Consider the following 21,351-nt stretch of genomic DNA (forward strand, 5'->3'; position numbering starts at 1 on the left):
TCTCAAAAAACAGGAAAAGAAAATTTTTCATGTGATATGAAACATTCTCAGCTACTAATGGGAAAAACTTAGTTTGAAAACTTTATAAAAACCGGCTGTTCCTCCTTTTCTCAAAACAAATTAGCAGAGATGAAAAAAACTGTTACTTTCAAACCCATATTACATCGGTAAGTCGTCGAAATTAACAACATTGATAGTTTCCTAGTGTGTAGCTCTGATCATATGATCTTGTTTTGTAAGAAAAAACTTCGCTGAAAAGCTATCTAATTGCTGTCTACAATGCACCAATTAAAACCGCATTTTAGAGAGCAAAACAATGAAATGGCGCTTACTTTTTCCGATAGTGTAGAACAAATTGATTTTAATTTTTATAAGTCTGGATGATGTTCGTGACTTTTTTCGAGGAAAAATCTCAAAAAATCTCTAATAACTGCAGAATTGAATTAAATCTTGTGCAATTGTGACCAATATACAACCCTTCCCCCTCAAAGCCGTTTATCATGCAATTTGATCATGTAATTACTGGTTTATGCATTTGTACATATAATAGCCAAACCTACGTTTCGATCTACGTTTTTGTGCAAAATTTTTTTGCTCATTCTTTGCAAAGTGCAAAATTGAACAAAAAATTTAGAACAAAATCAAATAACCATTGTAAAAACCAACACTGCGAGGCCAAACTGTGCATTTTGTGTTTTGTAAGTCGGTTCTGCAACAGGCCAATCACAAAATTGTTGGGGAACCCGCAAGATTGCTATTTTTTTGATCTTCTTTTTTTTTGTATTCTACAGACAAATAGATAAACTTTGTATTGCTCAAAATTGCTCCAAGAACAGGCAACTTTGCGGAATCCGCAACGAAATGTGTGGACTCCGGAACAACTTTGTGGAACCCACAATATTTTCAGGAATCCAGAATTACATAACAGTATGTGTTTAGTGATTTTAGGCTGTCGTAGAATCCGCAATTCTGAGTGGAATCCGCAAATGTATACGGAATCCGTAAACTTTAAGCAGAAACCGCATAGGTTTGCGGAATTCACTTACTTTTGCGGAGTCCGCTTTTGGTTGCCGAATCCGGAAGAACTGCCTGTTATTCTCTCTTTGGGGAATCTGCAACAAAACTAATGTACAGACAAAAACTACCCTACTGCAATTCATTACCGGAACTTACGGAATTTTTGTTACTGGAATCTACTTATATTGTGGAACATGTTTATTAGCTTGTCTATTAAAGCCTGAAACCCAAAGACATACTGTGCGCCTATCCAGTGCAGAGTTTGGCCTCGTAATGAGTCAGTTTTCTCATTTTTTTTTCTAATTCGTTAAAAAAACGATAGCTTGATGATTTTCTTCCACTTCACAACAACCAGCTTCTTTTTATAACAATTTGCTTCATAGTGCTTTCGTTTGAGCACTTCAGTTTTCCATTCTGTAATCTTTATTTCTTATTTACTAAATCAAATTTCATTTCAGTAGAGGGAAATTCATAGTCGTTGAAATGATTCATTTAATTTCTTTATTTCATGTCCATTGATCATCTTGTCAACCATATCTGTTTCATTTCGGTAATAGCTATCGTTGACAGGTACTGGACTGGCCTTCGGGTTGTCTGACACCGTCGTTTGACCTCTAAAACTTTATCTTTCTGATCATAGATACAATTGATTTGCTTTTTTTGGGAGTAGTTAACGTATCAAATCAACTTTTTAACATATTTTGTGGAAAAAAAAACACTCTCTAAAACTCGATTTTCAATCAGTATTTCGGACAAAACCTACTTTGATTTTCAGTGGACTTTTCATTTAGACCAAGATCAAACGATCCGAAACCCTCTCTATGAACGCTCAAAAGTTGATTTCAGATTTCTACTAATGTAATATGAATCTGAAAAAGCCAGATTTCCTTGTCTGCACTAATTTTTGCATCGGAGTGCGCTCTATCTCAAAAAACAGGAAAAGAAAAGTTTTTATGCGATATGAAACATTCTCAGCTACTACTAAAAATGCTTAGTGTGAAAACTTTACCAAACCCGGCTGTTACTCCTTCTCTCAAAAAAAATTGAAAAAAACTGTTATTTTTGATGAAAAAAACTGTTATTTTTAGACCCATTTTACAATGGTACGTCTTCGAAATCTACAACATTGATAGTTTCCTAGCGTGTAGCTCTGATCATATGATCTTGTTTTCTAAGAAAAATCTTCGCTGAAAAGCGATCTAATTGCTGTCCAAAATGCACGAAATAAAACTGCGTTTTATAGAGCAAAACAATGAAATGGCGCACACTTTTTCCGATAGTGTAGATCAAAGTGATTTTAGTTTTTATAAGTCTGGATGATTTTCATGACTTTTTCGAGGATAAATTTCAAAAAATCTCTAATAACTGCAGAAATAAATTGAATCTTGTGCAATTGTTACCAATGTACAACCCTTCCCCCTCGAAGCCATTTATCAGGCAATGTGATCATGTAACTGCTTGTTCATGCAATTCTACATATGATAGCTCAACCTATGTTTCGATCCAAATTTTTGTGTCAATTTTTTTGCTCATTCTTTGCAAAGTGCGAAATTAAAAAAGAAACTTAGATCAAAATCAAATAACCATTATAAAAAAAACTGCAAAAATGCACCAACAAAAATGCACCAATTAAAACCGCATTTTAGAGAGCAAAACAATGAAATGGCGCACATTTTTTTTCCAATAGTGTGGAACGAAGTGATTTAGTTTTTATAAGTCTGGATAATATTCATTACTTTTTTGAGAATAAGTCTCAAAAAAGCCCTAATAACTGCAGAATTGAATTCAATCTTGTGCAATTTTAACCAAGTTACCACCCTTCCCCCTCAAGGCCGCTTATCAAGCAATTTGATCATGTCATTACTTGTTCATGCGTTTGTACATATAAATGCTAAACCTATATTTCGATCTACGTTTTTGTGCTAAATTTTTTTGCTCATTCTTAGCAAAGTGCAAAATTAAACAAGAAACTTAGAACAAAATCAAAAAACCATTATAAAAACAAACACTGCGAGGTCAACCTGTGCATTTTAAGATTTGTAAGCGGATTCTGCAACAGGTCAATCACAGAGAATTGTTGCGGAACCCGCAAGGTTGCTATTTCTTTGATCTTCTTTTTTTTTTGGATTCCACGGACAAATAGCTAAACATTGTATTGCTCAAAATTGCTCCAATAACAGGCAACTTTGCGGAATCTGCAACGAAATGTGTGGAATCTGGAACAAGTTTGTGGAACCCACAACAGTTTCAGGAATCAGAATTACATAATAGTATATATGTTTAGTGACTTTAGGCTGTCATAGAATCCGCAACTGTGAGTGGAATCCGCAAATGTGAACGGAATCCGTAAATTTTTAGCAGAAACCTCATAGTTTTGCGGAATCCACTTACCTTTGCGGAGTATGTTTTTAGTTGCCGAATCCGGAACAACTGCCTGTTATTCTCTCGTTGCGAAATCCACAACAAAATTAATGTACCGACAAAAACTACGTTACTGGAATTCATACTCTGAAATTACGGACTTTTTGTTATTAGAATCTACTTACTTACGTTTTGGAACATATTTAAAAGCTTGTCTATTAAAACCAGGAACACAGAAACATACTGTGCACCTATCAAGTGCAGAGTTTGGCCTCATAATGAGTCAGATTTTTCATTTCTTTTTCCAATTCGAGAAAAAAACGATAGCTTGATGATTTTCTGCCACTTCACAACAACCGGCTTCTTTTTTAAGATTTTGCTTCATAGTGTAGATTAAGGGCTGGTAAATAATAAATAGCGAAATGTTATAGAAAATTAAAAGATTTCCCTAAAATTGTTTGAATGATGAAAAAAGCTCGAAAAACAGTATTAGCACTGGTAAATCTTCGAAACCAAACATTGATAGTTTCTTAGGGGGCAGCTCTGATCATATGGTCTTGTCTTGTAACTCTAGTGTAGAACAAGAAGATTTTATTTTTTATAAGTCTGGATGATATTCATTACTTTTTTGAGAAAAAGTCTCAAAAAGCCCTAATAACTGCAGAATTGAATTCAATCTTGTGCAATTCTAACCAAGTTACCACCCTTCCCCCTCAAGGCCGGTTATCAAGCAATTTGATCATGTCATTACTTGTTCATGCGTTTGTACATATAATAGCTAAACCTATGTTTCGATCTACGTTTTTGTGCTAAATTTTTTTGCTCAATCTTTGCAAAGTGCAAAATTAAACAAGAAACTTAGAAAAAAATCAATTAACCATTATGAAAACAAGGACTATGAGGCCAAACTGAGCATTTTGTGAATTGTATGCGGGTTCCGCAACAGGTCAATCACAGATTGGTTGCGGAACCTGCAACATTACGTTTTTCTGATCCTCTTTGTTGTTTTGAATTTCACGGCCAATTAGCTAACACTGTATTGCTCAAAATTCTCCATAAACAGGCAATTTTGCGGAATCCGCAACGAAATGTGTGGAATCCGGAACAAGTTCGTGGAAACCTCAAAAGTTTGAGCAATCTAGAAAAACATAAAAGTAAATGTGTTTAGTGAATTTAAGCTGTCGTGGAATCCGCAGCTGTGAGTGGAATCCGCAACAAAACTAATGTGCCGACAAAAATTACGTTACTGGATTTCGTATGCGGAATCCACGGAACTTTTGTAATTAGAATCCACTTACATTTGCGCATACTTTTTCCGCTAGTGTAGAACAAAGTGATTTTAGTTTTTATAAGTCTAGATGATGTTCATGACTTTTTTGAGAAGAAATCTCAAAAAAGCTCTAATAACTGCAGAGTTCTTGTGCGGTTTTAATCAATCTTGTGCGGTTTTAACTAAGTTACCATCCTTCTCTATTAAAGCCGTTTATCAGGCAGTTTGATCATGCAATTACTTGATCATGCATTGTTGTATTTAATAGCTATACCTATATTTCGATCTATATTTTTGTGCCATTTTTTTTGCTCATTCTTTGCAAAGAGCAAAATTAAAAAAGAAACTTAAGAAAAAATCAAATACATTTTTAAAAAACAAACACTACGAGACCAAACTGGGCATTTTGTGATTTGCAAGCGGGTTCCGCAACAGTTCAAGCACAGATTTGTTGCGGAACCCGCAAGATTGCTATTTCTTTGATCTTTTTTGTTTTTTGGATTCCACGGTCAAATAGCTAAAAATTGTACTGCTCAAAACTGCTCCAAAAACAAGCAAATTTGCGGAATCCGCAATTAAATGTGTGGAATCCGGAACATTTTTGTGGAATCTACGACAATTTGAGTAATCCAAAAAAAGTAAAAGTAATTGTGTGTTTAGTGAAATTGAGCTGTCGTGGAATCCTCAACTGTGAGTTGAATCCGCAAAGGTAACGGAATCCGCAAACTTTAAGAGGAATCTGCATAATTTTGCGGAATCTATTTACAATTGCGGAGTCCGCTTACACTTGCCGAATCCGGAACAAATGCCTGTTCTTCGCTCGTTGCGGAATCCACAACAAAACTAACGTGCCGATAAAAATTACGTTACTGAAAGTCATAAGCGGAATCCACTTACCTTTTGGAACATGTTTAAAAGCTTGTCTCTTAATTCCACGAACACAGAGACTTATTGTGCGTCTATCCAGTGCAAAGATTGACCTCGTAATGAATCAGTTTTCCCATTTATTTTTCTAATTCGAGTAAATAACGGTAGCTTGATGATTTTCTGCCATTTGCACAACAACCGACTCTTTTTATAAGATTTTGCTTCATAGTATAATTTACAAGCTGGAAAATAGTAACTAGCGAATGTTTAAAAAAACTAAAAGATTTCCCTAATATTGTTTGAACTTGAAAAAAAAAGCTCGAAAAACAGTTTTAGCACTGGTAAATCTTCGAAACCACACATTGATAATTTCTTAGGGGGTAGCTCTGTTCATATAATCTTGTTTTGCAAAAACAAATTTCGCTGAAAAGCTATCTAACTGCTGTCCAAAATGCACCATAAAAGACTTAATTTTGAAGAGCAAAACAATGAATTGGCGCATACTTTTTCCGCTAATGTAGAACGAAGTGATTTTAGTTTTTATAAGTCTGGATGATGTTCATGACTTTTTTGAGGAAAAATCTCAAAAATGCTCTAATGACTGCAGAATTGAATTCAATCTGTGCAATGTTGACCAAGTTACCACTCTTTCCCATCAAAGCCCTTTATCAGGCAGTTCGATCCTGCAATTACTTGATCATGCATTTGTATATATAATAGCTATACCTATTTTTCGATCTACGTTTTTGTGCTATTTCTTTTTCTCATTCTTAGCAACGTGCAAAATTAAACAAGAAACTCAGAAAAATCAAATAAACTTTTAAAAAACAAACACTACAGGTCAATCACAGTTTGTCGCGGAACCTGCAACGTTGTTTTTTCCTGATCTTCTTTGTTGTTTTGGATCCCTCGGACAAATAGCAAAACACTGTATTGCTCAAAACTGCTCCAAAAACAGGCAACTTTGCGGAATCCGCAACGAAATGTGTGGAATCCGGAACAAGTTTGTGGAACCCACAACAGTTTGAGTAATACAGAATTACATAAAAGTATTTAAGCTGTCGAGTAATCCACAACTGTGAGTGGAATCCGCAGCAAAACTAATGTGCCGACAAAAATTACGTTACTGGATTTCGTACGCGGAATCCATAGAATTTTTGTAATTAGAATCCACTTACATTTTGCAACATGTTTAAAAGCTTGTCTCTCAAGTCTAGTAACACACAGACACATTGTGCGCCTATCCAGTGCACAGTTTGGCCTCGTTTTGGATTAGTTTTTCCATTTATTTTATTTATTCGAAAAAAAAACAGTAGCAAGAGGGTTTTCTGCCAATTGCACAATAACGGGCTTTTTTTTATAAGAATTTGCTCCATAGTATAATATACGGGCTGAGAAATTAATTACTAGCCAATATTTAAAAAGAACTAAAACTTTTCCCTACAATTGTTTTAACAATAAAAAAGAACTTGAAAAACAGTTTTAGCAGTAAAAACTGAAGCTACTTTTTTCTCTTAAAACCATCGAAGTTCTCGTTTTTAGTTTTTTTTTTATAAATCATTGTAGTTTGGAAATTTAAGTGAGCGTAATTGTTTTTGTAGCAATTGACGCTATCAGTTTAAGGCTCAGTCAAAATGTGGTTGTGACATTTTTTCCGAAAAAGTTGACACAAAAAAAAAAACAAAAAGATTTAAATTTGGTTCTTTTAGAGATAACTGAAAGCAAAAATGTATGATATTTTAGGTGCGACTAACTTTTTTAGCTAGTTACAGCGACTGGTTTGATTTTTACTGGTAACTTTTATGGCTGTTCGAGGTTGTATATCAATAAGAACGAGAATTTTTTGAAATGATTTTTTCATGAAACGAAAAAAACTAAACAATTGCGCCATTACATGAAATGAAGTCTGAGGTTTGTACACTATGACAAACAGATTTCTCAAGAACAACTTGAAAACAAAAAATAAAAAACGCTCTTGCCATGGACAACTCCGCTTTCAGTAAGAAAAGAAAATAATCAATTTATTGTAATTATAATTGTACTTTTAGCAAAACTATAATTAATTATAAGCGCCAATTTTAGATGTTTAAACGACTTATAATCCATTAGAAGAATCATAACCTTTTTGATGACATTTTCATAATTTCTAAACAAATATAGTGGATTCTAATCGCTGAATGAAAATACACTAAAATTCAGTAAGAAGTAAGAAATCAGTGAAAAGTAAACAGTAAAAAAGTAAACAGTAAACAGTAAACATTAAGAAAGTAAACAGCAAACAGTAAACGGTGAGAAAACATACCAACTGAAAAACACACAAAACGAAACAAAATTGAACGGAATTAAGTGATGACATTTGTTGAATAATAATGGATTATAATCAATTAAAATGGATTATAATTCAATAAAATTTCAGAAACAATTTTTCAATCAATTATCGATTATAATGTTTTTTTTTGTTTCGAAACACAGTAACAATATTATCCATTTTTAAAAGATTAAAATTGATGCTTTTTGAAATTTATAGAGACGGACGACAAATTCCATTTTAATCTAATGTTTTCTCTTTTTCTGAGTGCGGGCCGCAATTTCAAATTTAGTTTTCTTCAGGAAAATTTCGTTCCGTAAATCTTTGATTCCGCAATTGTGTTTACCTAATTTGGTTTTGCTGATCTGTTAGTTTAGTGAAAATCAGGGGCGGATTTAAGGGGGGAGGGACACTTCTTAGAGATTCGACCCCTGCTGACCCAAAAGGTCCCCCTTTGTTCTGTTTTGAGACATCCAATTTTGGCTGACAGCTATTTTTGGCTCTTGAAGATCTATTAACGCGTAAGCGGATACTTAATCCATTTTAAAAAAACGTTTCAAATTGGTTGGAGGAAGCTTATTTGCCATAAGTGATTTGTTACTAGGTGCGAAATCTATTACTTTGTACTTTATATGGCGTGTGGTGGGATGATCACAAAAAATCTCAAATAAAAAAATGAACTTTATTTTTTTACATTATTATTTTTTTCATATTACTACTGCTCCATAGACTTTAAAAGACAGTCGGTACATTCAAGTCTTCGCTCTGATACGAGCAGTCTTGTTCATATTTTTCTAATCTAAATATTACCGACAAACAGAGGATTTAAAACGCTAAAATGTATCATTGCGCAGATTTAAAGTTAGGTTTTAGGTTCTCCGACCAACACTGTTGCGGTCACACAGACGCTATCGCAAATGGATGGTGCCTACTAGCAAATACTCCGAACCAGTTTACCCGATGTACTGCAACGGACCCGCCTATTTCTTCTCAGCCAACCTTCTACCTCAAATTGTATCCAAATGCCCCTTTCACTGCATTGGACTTATGCAGGGAAACCTGAGAAAAAAGACTTCGGCATGTTTTTGGACTCTTGAAGATGTATTTTTCGGATCATGCATCGCTACGTTTAGCAATAAACCTTTCACTGATTTTGACCTTGACATGTACAATTTTTCCTTACTCGGGGGCGTGCCCAGTGTTGAATCTTTGAACATCAACGACCCTCCTTTTGCTATACACCCAGTGAAAAGTGCACGCGTTCTGGAGAAGCTGCATCGATTTTACCATGGAGTTGAAATTGAGAGTTTGAACAGCAAGAGAAGTATAGAGATATCAGATTCAACCTAAGCTATTTTTTGATTCCTCATTTTTTGTACAACTTACGGTTCCAATAAAACGATAGTTAATTTAGAGTGAGTTTTGATGGTCTGATATTGAGTCTGGTTTGATCAGAGAGTTTTGAGAACCAATCAATTTAAATACACTACTTGAACCGCAACGTTTACTGTCAAGCAGTGAAAAAATAGGCCGTTTTGTTTCAAATAGACTTGTGGAAAATCATTCCTTCTCACAGGAAATACATAAATATTGATTCAGTTTACAATTCTCAGAGTACTATGAACTCATTTCAGATTCGGAGCAGTTTAATTGGCATATAGAAGCCGAAAGCTAAAATTTCATGACTTTTTCATTTTGAGTCGCCGACGACAGGTCAAAAGAAACAATTTGACAGAAATATACAGCAAAGCTAAGAAAATAATACCATTCATGAACAAAAATTGCTTACACTCTTGCAAAACATCGAACAACTTATCAGGGTTGTGATCAACTGTAACTTCACCCAGCGACACTTTTTCTACAATCTCAGCAGCCTTTGAAAATCCGCCCAGTGACGTCATCAAAATTTTACTTTTCCTGAGTGATTTCTGCATTTCTGAGTATTTACTTGGCTCCATTATGGCGTCCAGTTTCGATGAGATTTCGGAATATGTCAGGGAAGCTAGAGGTAGAGCCATGTTTTTCTCGACGAGTGATCTGGCGTTGACGGGTTGGTCGCCGAATCCTGGAAAAACCAGCATTGGCTTTTCAGAATAAACACCTTCCTGCAGTGAATTCGACCCTTAAATGCGAAAAAAATAAAAACCATGATAAAATAAAAACAAAACTGATGGAATCTAATAAATTGATCCACCCAACTTGTGTTAAAATTAACAAAAGGCAGATCAGTTGCTATGCAAAGCTCAGAAAATTCTGCTCAGAGTTTTCAAATTTACTGTTCCGACTTTCGCAACGAAAGTAACGGAATATTTGTGCTCGGGGTGGCTTTTTTCTTCAGACAACTAACCATTTTTGAGCAAGTTTTTATATGATTCAAAAGGTATTGTTCTTAGCTTAAATTCAAAAAAAAAGATATTTCACCTGAGATCCATTTTTTATGGGGGTTTAAGGATTGCCATTTTCGCCAATTTGTGACAATTAACTCGCGATATATTTCACGCTATTAACGCGTCAGCGGAGATTTAATTCGACTCAGAAATCGTTCCAAATTGGTTGAAAACTTATTTTCCATAATTGATTTCTTAATAGGAGCCAAAGCTTTTAATTTGTACTTTATATGGCGTGTGATGGCATGATTTTCACAAAAAAAACTCATAATGAAAAAAGTTAATTTTATTTCATCACAATAAATTTTTCATGTTATTACTGCTCCATAGACCTAAAAAGGCATTCTGCTCGATTCAGAGTGTCATCCGGTACGGATGGATGAACTTAGCATCTTTGATGCATACAATTATGTTCGACCTATTGATATAAATTCAATAACATGTTTGGTCATTGACCTTTACGGCTGTACGCCGAAAAGAAAACATGAGCAATACCTCAGACGATATTTACGATTCTTAAGAACAGTTGTTTTTATCGAACTCGCATCAAACATTCCGTTTATCAATCCGTTCGGATTCGATATACTCAAATTCATACATTGAGGTATGACATGGCGCAGCCAGCAGATATTTCGAAAAATCCGCTAAACATCAGGCCGTTCTGGGAGAAAGCCTCGCCTGAACCACCTCTAGTGTGGTCGAAATGGGCAGCAATGTTCGAAATGGCAGTATTTGCAAAGACGGAATCGAAGTAAGAAATCTACAAAGAAATAAACCACCACTAGTTGAGCCTACAGAACCCATCTATGAAGTTGTGATAACTGAAGAAACGGAAGCCCAAAGAAAAACCGGAAAGTTAGAAACCAAGAAAAGAGAGTCGGCTGGGAAAACCGCGTGGTTACGAGCAGAGAAAAAGGAAATTTATGTTATTCTTTCCGGTGGGATGAGGCAGACGCAAAAGTACGAAGCTACATTTTTCTCTGTCTTGAAGCCGAGGGGCAACGACAAGTACAGCAAAAGAGACCGGGCTTTGATTTACATACGGTGACTACAAGAAAATTAATAACGACCCGAGAAGATATTTCTGTCAAAACCAGAATCGTAGCGCTTGAAAGATACAACTTCATTTGTAGAAAACAGAAGAAAACGGACAGTCTTAAGCAATTCCATGCAGATCTAGTTGAACTGGCTTCAAGGGACGATTGTGGAGACCGAGAAGACGAGTGGGTGAGAGACATGTTCACCGCACACATGCATAGCGAGAAAAACGACGAGGAACTACTAGCTCAAATGCGAAGCGCAAAGGATGCATATGAATATGCAATTCGCCGGGAGAAAGGTATCGAAAATAGTCGCACTATGAAGATAAATCCTTTCGGAAATCAGTAAACAGTAAAACAAGAACCAGCACACACAAGTGGACGGACGCAGTAATTATGCGAATAATCAGAGTTCACAGAGTAGTCGGGGCGGATTTCGCGGTTGACCATCTTCACGTGGACAGCAAAATACAAGAGGACAACAGCAACAACGAAACACAAACTTCAATACTCAGAAACAATAATGCAAATGTGATAACCAAATTGTGATAACCAAACTTACAATCGTGTCCCGCAAAGGATATAATTTGTTCAAAATGTGCCGAACTGGGGCACTTTGCTAAAGTGTGCCGTTCTGGAAACGTCAACTATATGGGGGACCGCAATGAAGAGGAACAACAAGAAGAAATTGAGACTGAGAGTCAAGAAACGGAGAACAATCCAGTAGGATTCGCAGAGTTTACATCCAAAGATTGTTGGATGAATACCAAATTGATAAAATTTCGGAACTGGCATTTTCGGAAGCTTTGGAAATTAGAAACACGGCCAGTTTATCACAAGATGATCTTAACGGACATATCGTTAAGCTAAAGAACAAAACAGAAGAGCTGTTCGCTATCGCAGATTCCGGGAGTCCAATGTCGTTTTTAAACGAAAAAATAGCTGGGCGGCTACAAGAAAATGACAAGTCAGCATTGTTCAAACGTATACCACCAGAACACGCTGCTCGCAATTTGGCATGTTACAATGGCGAAAAGTTAATCTCAAAAAGAAGATTGATTATAACAATTGAATCTGGAGGTTAGAAAATACAAGCCGCCCCATTCATCAATGTTGACGACCAGAAAGCAAACATCATAGCTAGAAATATATTACCGCAGTTCGGAATTAAATTAGTTCAAGAAAAACAAAAACGAGGGGACGTGCTGAATATATACGAGCCAGAAGAATCAAACCCTAATATCAAACAATGGGTTAAAGACAATTTTCTACTATTATGTGTACGTAGCAAAGACATTATTCTGAACCAACAATTAGGACGCCGTATCCCAGTGCAACTAAAAGAACGAGTCGAAAAAAAGCTTATCGACCAAAAACCCATTATAAAATTGTATTAAATGCCCGGATCGACAATTCATCAGTCCGATCATAATTATCGTGAATAAAGACCAGACGGTCAAATTGCCTTGATGCAAAAAAGATAAACAAATTAAGAACAAATGACGACGAACTACTAGCTCAAATTCGAAGCGCACAGGATGCATATGAATATGCAATTCGCCGGGAGAAAACTATCGAACTATGAAGATAAATCCTTTCGGAAATCAATAAACAGTAAAACAAGAACCAGCACACACATGTGTGTGGACGCAGTAATTATGCAAAAAATCAGAGTTCATCAGAGTAGTTATGCCTAATATTAATCTGCTGTTAGACAACATAGCCTAAATGGTGAAATCAAACAATAATCAGCAAACTTTTACCTCAACATTAGATTTGCTATATGCGTACTCACAAATCCCGTTGGACAAACCAACTCGAGAACAATGTAATTTCAGTTTAATTGGTGGCAGTGCCAACCGGGACGTATCACTTTCAAACCGGATTTTACGGTCTCAAGGATTTTCCAGCTGAATTTCAGAGGGCTATTGATTTGATACTTACCAATTGCTCGAACACGTACGCATATCTGGATGACATACTCATAGTACCTAAGGATCATTCGATATACGCAAACAAAAATTTCAAACGATACTGGAAAAACTAGATGCGGAAAACCTCGCAATACCACTGGACAAGTGTAATTTTGCGTGAAGACAATTTGAGTGGCTAGGGTACACCATAAACAGCGAAGGCACTGAAACCTTAATACGAAAAACAGAGGCGATTGAAAAATTATCACCACCGATAACTTTTTAACAACTAAAAAATTTTATGGGCTCCATACACCATCCCACCAGGATTATTCCTAATTTAAAACAGACGGCAGCTGCATTACGACCTTTACTAAAAAAAATACAGAGAAAAAAAACCAATTAACTGGAAATCGAAACACAATACATCATTAAAAATATCATTAAGTTAGTCTTCGAAATAACACAGAACAAACATTTTGATCAACACTTGGAAGCGCGCATAGTGTGCGATGCCTCCACCTCAGGTTTAGGAGCGTCACTCGAGCAACATTCAAAAGAAAGGTGGGTGGCGATAGCTTATGCATCACATTTTTAAAAAATCTCTTGAGAAGAAATATTCAGTTAATGAGTTACAATTACTTGGGTAAATTTGGGCCATCGAACATTTCAAATACTATCTTTATGGAAATTACTTTACCGTCATCACTGAACATCAAGCTTTGATCAGCGGTTTAAATGCAAGTGAAAGATCAAAAAATCAAAGTAGAGTAAGACGTTGGATTGACCGACTAATTCCATTCCATTTTAATATCAAACATATGGCGGGCAACAAAATGATGCTAAAAGACTATATGTCAAGAAATCCAGTTGAATTGGCAATACCCCCAAGCGAGTACGATAAAGAATTCGTTGTGGCATCACATAATGTATCTCCAAACAACCTAAAAATTATTGACAACGTCATCCTTAACAATTTAGCCAATCGGAACTTGGCACCGTGTCAGCTGATCGAAAATAAACGGCTAATAATTAGCACTTGAAAGTCTCGATTGAAATAACAGCAGTCCGGAAATTCCGGAATCGGTCATTTGCAAACGCTGAAAAAAAATCAGTTCTGCTCAAATCAACCTACAACTCAGCCAGCTTTCTCTCTTAGAAAATAAATTCAGCGATTAAACCACACTCTCAAAAAAAACAATTCAGCGATCACAAACGCAAAAAATCTTGTCAATAACATAAACGCAATGCGAAAAACGAATCGAAAGACGGACATCAGGAATTTTAAAGGCGGATTTATTCCAGATGAGGTTAAGACTTTGGAACCTCGAGTCAGAAAGGACGAAAAAACATCAAACTGGCAAGAGTCTTCCGACACAGAGAGAGAGAGCTTATCGGACCCGCGGTGGCATAAACGACCACCAACCGCCAGGAAACAAAATCAACAGACATCACCACTTCATCACTAAAGGAAACCGTCAAGGACGCGCGAGAACTGCTTCCCTCGAGGCCATCGCCAAAGAACTTTCCAAAAATCATTTTCAGTGAAGACGCGACGGAAACACAGAAACCAACCACACTCAAAGTGAAAACCACACAAGCAGTTCAAACCGAAGATTACAAAGCAATGGCAGGCACACAAACCGACATTCCACAACCAGAGACGAACGAAAAGTGCGTGAGCGAGGTCAATCCGAACATTGTCAGTCAGGAGGAATGTGCACCAAACAAAGAACCCCCCACAATGACCAACACGTAACTCGAGGCAGGCCACCACATGATCACGGAGGGGATAATGGCCACAATCAGTGAGGCAACAATGACGGAATCAGTAGAGGACACATCGCTGTTTCGTCAAAAACTACAAAAATTGCAAAGTTGCTTGCAGTAAAACTCATTACCGCCGCTACCAGAAAAGACAGAATTTTGAGACCACTCATCAATTTTGTTAAAAAACGGGATTGGGAATCAATTAAGTCCTCATACGGTCAGTATTGGTACAACGTACGCAACCGATTACCCATCCGCGAGGACTGCCTGCTCATTGACGAACGCATCGTCGTTCCTACACAGCTGCGTCAGACAGTGCTGTACAGCCTTTATTTGACACATCCAGGATCGGCCGCCATGCTGGATATATTACAACAACAATGTATGGTTCCCGCACACAAATCGATCGATCGTTCAGATTGCGCAACGCTGCAAGCATTGTACAGAACAAGGTAACAATCTCAGATCGGAAAAAGGAAAGAAACACTCATTCCAATAGAACCTATTGTAGAACCTAATGAGGAGGTTCAATTAGATTTTGCCGGGCCCCTCCCTGATAAGCTAATTGAGGACGCTTACATCTTAAATGCAATAGATAAATAGTCGAACTTCCCCACAGCAAGAGTCTTCTTAAATACCACGGCGGATGTCGCGACAAAAAATATGCAACGATATACTTCGAATAATGGGGAACCTCGACGAATACGATGTGACCAAGCCCAAACATTTCGAGACAAATAAATTCCAATTTTTTTGTAACACAAACATCATAAAATTACTTATCGCACCGGTAGATCATCATAGAGCCATAGGGGTAGTAGAAAGAATGATACAAACATTAAAACGTATGCTAGGGGTAATGAAAATAGGTCAGTCTAACACACCGTACAAACTAGCATCTGATGTTGCCGAAATTAAAAAAAAACTTTAAGAACAACACCACACGGCGTAACAAAAATATCACCGTTCGAAGCACACATGGTTAGAAAGCCAATTACTCCATTATCCAACGTGGCAACAACTAGCTCACCTAATAACCTTAACTGGGAAAATTCAAAACACGCATATTTAGATCGAAAGAACATTACAAAGCCGCCTCTACCTGCAACAAATATGCACGACTTGCAGCCATGTTCGGATGACGAGGTATCAAAAAACCGACGCTTACAGATGCCACCAAAAACACCAGGAACGAGCAAACTAACAACACAACTAACATCAGGTGCAGAACCCAAAAGAATCATAGAAGTAAGTTAAGGTAAACTGAATACTAGGTATAAAGGGATATAGGCACAAATTGATAGAAACTTCAATAAACGATTAGATTAAGTGGCGAGAAAAACAATCAGAGTGGTTAGTAAGGTGAAGTACCCTAAAACTTTCGACCAAAAAATACAAAACTGTTGACGGGAAAGTTTAACCGTACACACCACATACAGCATGGGTGCAAACATTCGGGAAACTATCCAGATTTTTAAGAAACAGTGGAGTTGCATTTGTTCCTAATGCTTTAATCTACGGACCGTGCCAACTTTCACGGTTAAGTGATTATGTCGCCTACAAATCCGCAAGGAGAACAGGACCTTGTCTACCTTTTTTAGACATCGAAGACCCAAATGCGCCCCAAAACAATATGTTCAAAGAGGATATGGAAACAAGTCTAACAAGGAAATTGACGAGAAAGGAACAGGCAGCAGACAATCAAGAACAAAACAAGAGACACACTAGCCCAACCAAACGACGGGCCAAACCAACTGGACGAAGAACGGGTGGAATCCCTTGCAAAAAACCTCGAGGAATGAGCCTAAACACGATAGAAAAACCCAGCGCAACAAAAGCCACGACAAAAGCCACGACAAAGACACAACCGTGTCAAGCGAAACGGAGAGCGAGAATTCATCGATGACTTCAGAAACATCCGCGCCGTCACCAGAAAGGTTAAATCAAAAGAAAACTCCGCCATCAACAACATCGACATCAGCAAATAAGATACCGACAAGACGATCAGTTTGTCACCGCCAATCGACATTGGCGAAAGCATTGGGTGCCCCCACTCCAATCAACACGATCGACGAAGCATAAAGCGATAAACAACCCTTAAGATTCAACATCAAAACGCCGCCCGAACAACCAACATCGCCGTCAAAACCGAGCCTGAAATGCCTAAATAAGTAAATGGGTTTCTCTGACAAGTCAACGAATATCAGGCATGCTTGAAATTCCTTGAGGCGATTAGTGAGGTGAAATTCCCACGGCCAAGAAAAAGGAAGAAATCATAGACCTTACCTCACCAGTTGACAGTCCTGAAAAGGACGATTTTTTTTTCTCGAAATGAAAAAAACGGGAAAAATAGCGAACGACATAACAGACGACACAACCCACGAGGAGCATGAAAAGCAGGAAGACGACAATAACAACAAAAGAAAAAGAGAATAGAAATGGCAACTGAAAAAAAAGATGTGGAGGCACCAGTCCCCAAGGGACTATAAACTCAAAGTTTAAGAAGTGTTCGTTTCCTTTCCCGTTGAAGGGGGGTGTCATCCGGTACGGATGGATAAACTTAGCATCATTGATGCTTAAATTTATGTTCGACCTATTGATATAAATTCAATAACATGTTTCGTCAGTTGACCTTGTACGGCGTTACGACGAATTGAAAACATGAGCAATAGCTCAGACGATAATTTATGATTCTTAAGAACAGTTGTTTCTTCGTAATTCACATCAAAAATTCCGTTTATCAATCCGTTCGGATTCGATATAATCACGTTCATACATTGAGTGAGGTATTACATAGGGCTTCACCTCGATACGAGCAGTCTTTTTCATACTTTTCTAATCTATATATTACCGACTAACAGCGGATTTTTGGTGTTTCATTAACCCACGCATGCACAGAATTCAATTGAGCGTTGATGTACGTAATTTTTTTTGTGAAAAATTCGGCCTCTTTGGGAAAACCTGCAAAATGCTACAGACTTGCAGAAAGAGTTTTTTGGAGAAACATATTAAGCAAATGGTTTAAAAAAACTACCAATACCTGCGTTAAAAATATCAAGATTGCACATATTAGAGCGTGGCGCAGACATTTTCGACTTCCTTTTTGTAGGCCAGAGATTTTTTCGGCACGATAATTTTATTTAAACTTTCTAAAAGAAATTGAAAAGCTTTTTATTTTTCCTAATTATTCTTATCACTTACAATGACAAGAACAAACTTTAAAAACTGTTTTGTGCTCAAAAATGCTGCAAAAAACGTCAAAAAACGGAAGCTAAAATCGTCGAAAAAAACATCGAAAACTAAGAAATTCAGTTTGTCAAGAAAAAAATGTCATAGAAACAGTGAAAATTTGAATTATCAATTTAATTACTGCAGCTTTTACCCTTTTTGAAATATTTTAGATTTTTTATTTTCTCGAAATTTCATTTCATTTAATAGTTTTTATTTGAAGCAAAAACATGAATTTTTGCGAAAAAGTTTTTTTTTGAAAAGATAGTTGAGTCTTTTGATATGTTTTCTTATGTTTCATATTTTTTCAATCCTTGTGGTCGGAGCATTCTACATTTTAGTTTGTCGCTGAGAAAGTTTTGTTTGAATTTTCTGGACAAGCGGGTATATATTAGGTAAGAAATTAGGCAAAGGAAACTTGATTTTACTGAAGGTAAACAGGTTTTATAAACTTTTTTAACGAGCAACTTTTGTCGGTTACGTCTAATTCGCCAGCTTGTAATTCACTAATAATTGGGAGCGATAATGTTGGAGCCAGTGTTGGTGAACATTGCATGATATAAGGACTTGATTGGTTGCTGTGCCCGATCGCAACCAACCTTTGTAGCGGCTCAATTTTAATTTCATGCATAGAGGTTTCTTTGGTTCGGAATTTATAGACCAGGTCGATTCCGTTTTGAGGTACATGGTAGATTCAATTGTACCAGTTTTCCCGTTTTTGAAATTAGTCAAATCGGACACATATTTACTTGTATAGTTATCTCGTCGCGCTACGCAGTAAAAATGACACCAATTAAAAAAACGATAAAACCTTTTTGAAATTTTTATGCGCGTGGTCGGAGCATTCTGTGCTACGTGCACCCAAACCGGCTATACTTTTCAAATTGAAAATGAATGCTATAGTTAAGAATCATTTCTATAGTTAAGCTATAGAAACTAAATTTGAATCATTTTTACTTTATAAGATTTTTTGATCGGTGCTCGAGAAAAAAGAACGTAGAGTTTGCGTTCTCCTATTGTGTTCGGAACCAACGAGAATAGTTTTAGCTTAAAAACTGATGGTTTTTTAAATAGAAAGGTTTCTCCATTTTGGTTTCATATTAACTTACCTGCGTGTGTGATGAAAACTTTGACTTTTTCGTGTAATATCATCGTCATTTGGGGAATTTTAGTCACCAACAGAAAACGATCATTTGTCATTTTTCGTTTCTTTAGATCTTCGTAATAGACATTACTAGCCGACCAAATAAAACAATACTTTTCCTGGTTCGCAAACTGGACCAAAAGCTCTTCCAAATGTGAACTAGGCATTTGGAAAACTGTGCCCAAGGACATAAACACTACTGGTTTTCTAGAACTTTCTAGGAACTTCGTAATTTCGGAGTCCAGTGGTTTCAAGTATTCTGAATCTGGTACGAATCCAACATGGTTAATATTTGTGTTGCGATTCATGAAAGAAGAGCTCGGTAAAGTCACTTCAGGAGGTCCCAGGTGAACGATGATGCTCATTATGTAATAATAAGTGTAAGGTAAGTTAAAGTTAACGCCAAAATAGTTAAATTCCGGAAATAACTTATGTTTGTCCTCTATTGCTCTTATGTAATCGAGCGATGGGGTTGATATAAGCATATTATTGTACATAATGCTGAAGACATCGTAAAATGAGTAAAGGAAGCTCGGAAGTTTCGAGTCAGGGAAAAATAACCATCCTTTCCGCTCATAGGGTTCATCCGCTAAAGGCAATGGTAACGGTCCTACGTAGTAAGTAACAACTGGTATGTTATGTAATTTGGCTGCTAAATGAGCACCTATGAACATGTAATCATGTATCATTACGTCATAATAGTCATTTTCTTGGAAAATGTCGTGAACAAATTCGAACATTTTCTGAACACCTATATGTGCAAAAATGTCGGTATGTTTGGGCGTCATAACTGCTCGTATTTGGCTGGCAATTAAGACTGGTCTGGAAGGGAAAAGTACTTTTTGATAGCAGTTGGTAACATTTTTGAATAAAATATTGATTGTGTCACAACAGTTATCGGTTACAATTAGGTCCACGGAGTGACCTCGATTTAGAAGTTCGCGAATCACTCCCGAAGATGGCAATGCATGTCCTGTTTGACAAGGGGTCACCAGAACTACATTGAGACCAGAAACCCTATTCAACAGACAAGAGATCGTGAAAAATAAAGGCAGTATCATTACCAAGCTCCACATTGAAAGCTGATGGTAAGAAATTTCAGCTTGATAGATTTCAGAGTTGGCAATAAACCTTTACAAACTTATCGAGTTTGTAAATTGAGTAGTATAAAATATTTGATCATTTCAGTAGTACGATTAATATGGCATGATTAGTACAAGTATTGTGCTAGCTAATATTTGACCAAGATAAAAACTGAAAAGCTTATGCAAATTTTGTGTTAATCAAAATATAAACCTGCACATTAGGAGCAAAATAATACAAATTTTGGTCGGCCCAGGAGAATTTCGGATCGGACCTTTTCCAAAACGCTGTGTAAAATTTTTGCAAACATTTTTTCGCTGCAGACAAATTTTTTGAGAAATATTTGCTGAAACTGCAGTTTTTTGCTGAAACCCAAAAATTTGAATTCACAAGGGGAAGGGCTTTTGTATGATATATGACATCACTCACATCGCTCCGATGATTATTTGTGGAAGCTGATTTTGCATGGAAAACAAAAAAATCAAAACACATCCGAATACAAAGTTTCTCCCCATTTTCAATGGTCGCAACAAAAATGAAATTAACCCAATAAATATATTCTGACTATAATTTGTTGAGACACCTGAAAACGAGCCGTGCTGGCTTAATGGTGTTCTCCCATACGATTTCAATTTGTTATTGTTAGTTTTTATAAATAACTCTGTAACTAGATATCGTTAAGAAACTATTTAGTTTTATGATTATTAATTAAATTTAATTAATGGAGAAAATACAATTAACATGAAAGACTGCGAGCAGAATTAAGCCAAAACTGTTTCAAAAACATGAGTAAAAGTACGTTGATTAAAATTGGTGTTTACAGTTAAGCTAAAAGAAGTTATTTTGCAGTACTAACTTTCCAGACTTTGATTTCTCCAATAACTTATAAATCAAAAATCGGTCTTTTTGTTCAGATTGGATACGGCTAAATGTTTTAAAAGTTATCAACTATGTATTTGTTGT

The 21,351-nt window shown here is 36.4% G+C and overlaps 1 protein-coding gene across 1 annotated transcript in view; it reads left to right on the forward strand.

Annotated features, from left to right (window-relative positions):
- The window catches only part of LOC134844912 (beta-1,3-galactosyltransferase 5-like), a 36,260-nt gene extending 27,087 nt beyond the window's left edge, over positions 1-9,173 (forward strand). The window contains exon 4 of the mRNA XM_063861739.1: positions 8,697-9,173. Within this exon, the coding sequence (XP_063717809.1) occupies positions 8,697-9,173 (477 nt within the window). The remainder of the gene's footprint in view (positions 1-8,696) is intronic.
- The last annotated feature ends 12,178 nt before the right edge of the window (positions 9,174-21,351 follow it).

The sequence above is a fragment of the Symsagittifera roscoffensis genome, chromosome 4 (genome assembly GCF_963678635.1).
Source record: "Symsagittifera roscoffensis chromosome 4, txSymRosc1.1, whole genome shotgun sequence".
Classification (NCBI taxonomy): Eukaryota; Metazoa; Xenacoelomorpha; order Acoela; family Convolutidae; genus Symsagittifera; species Symsagittifera roscoffensis.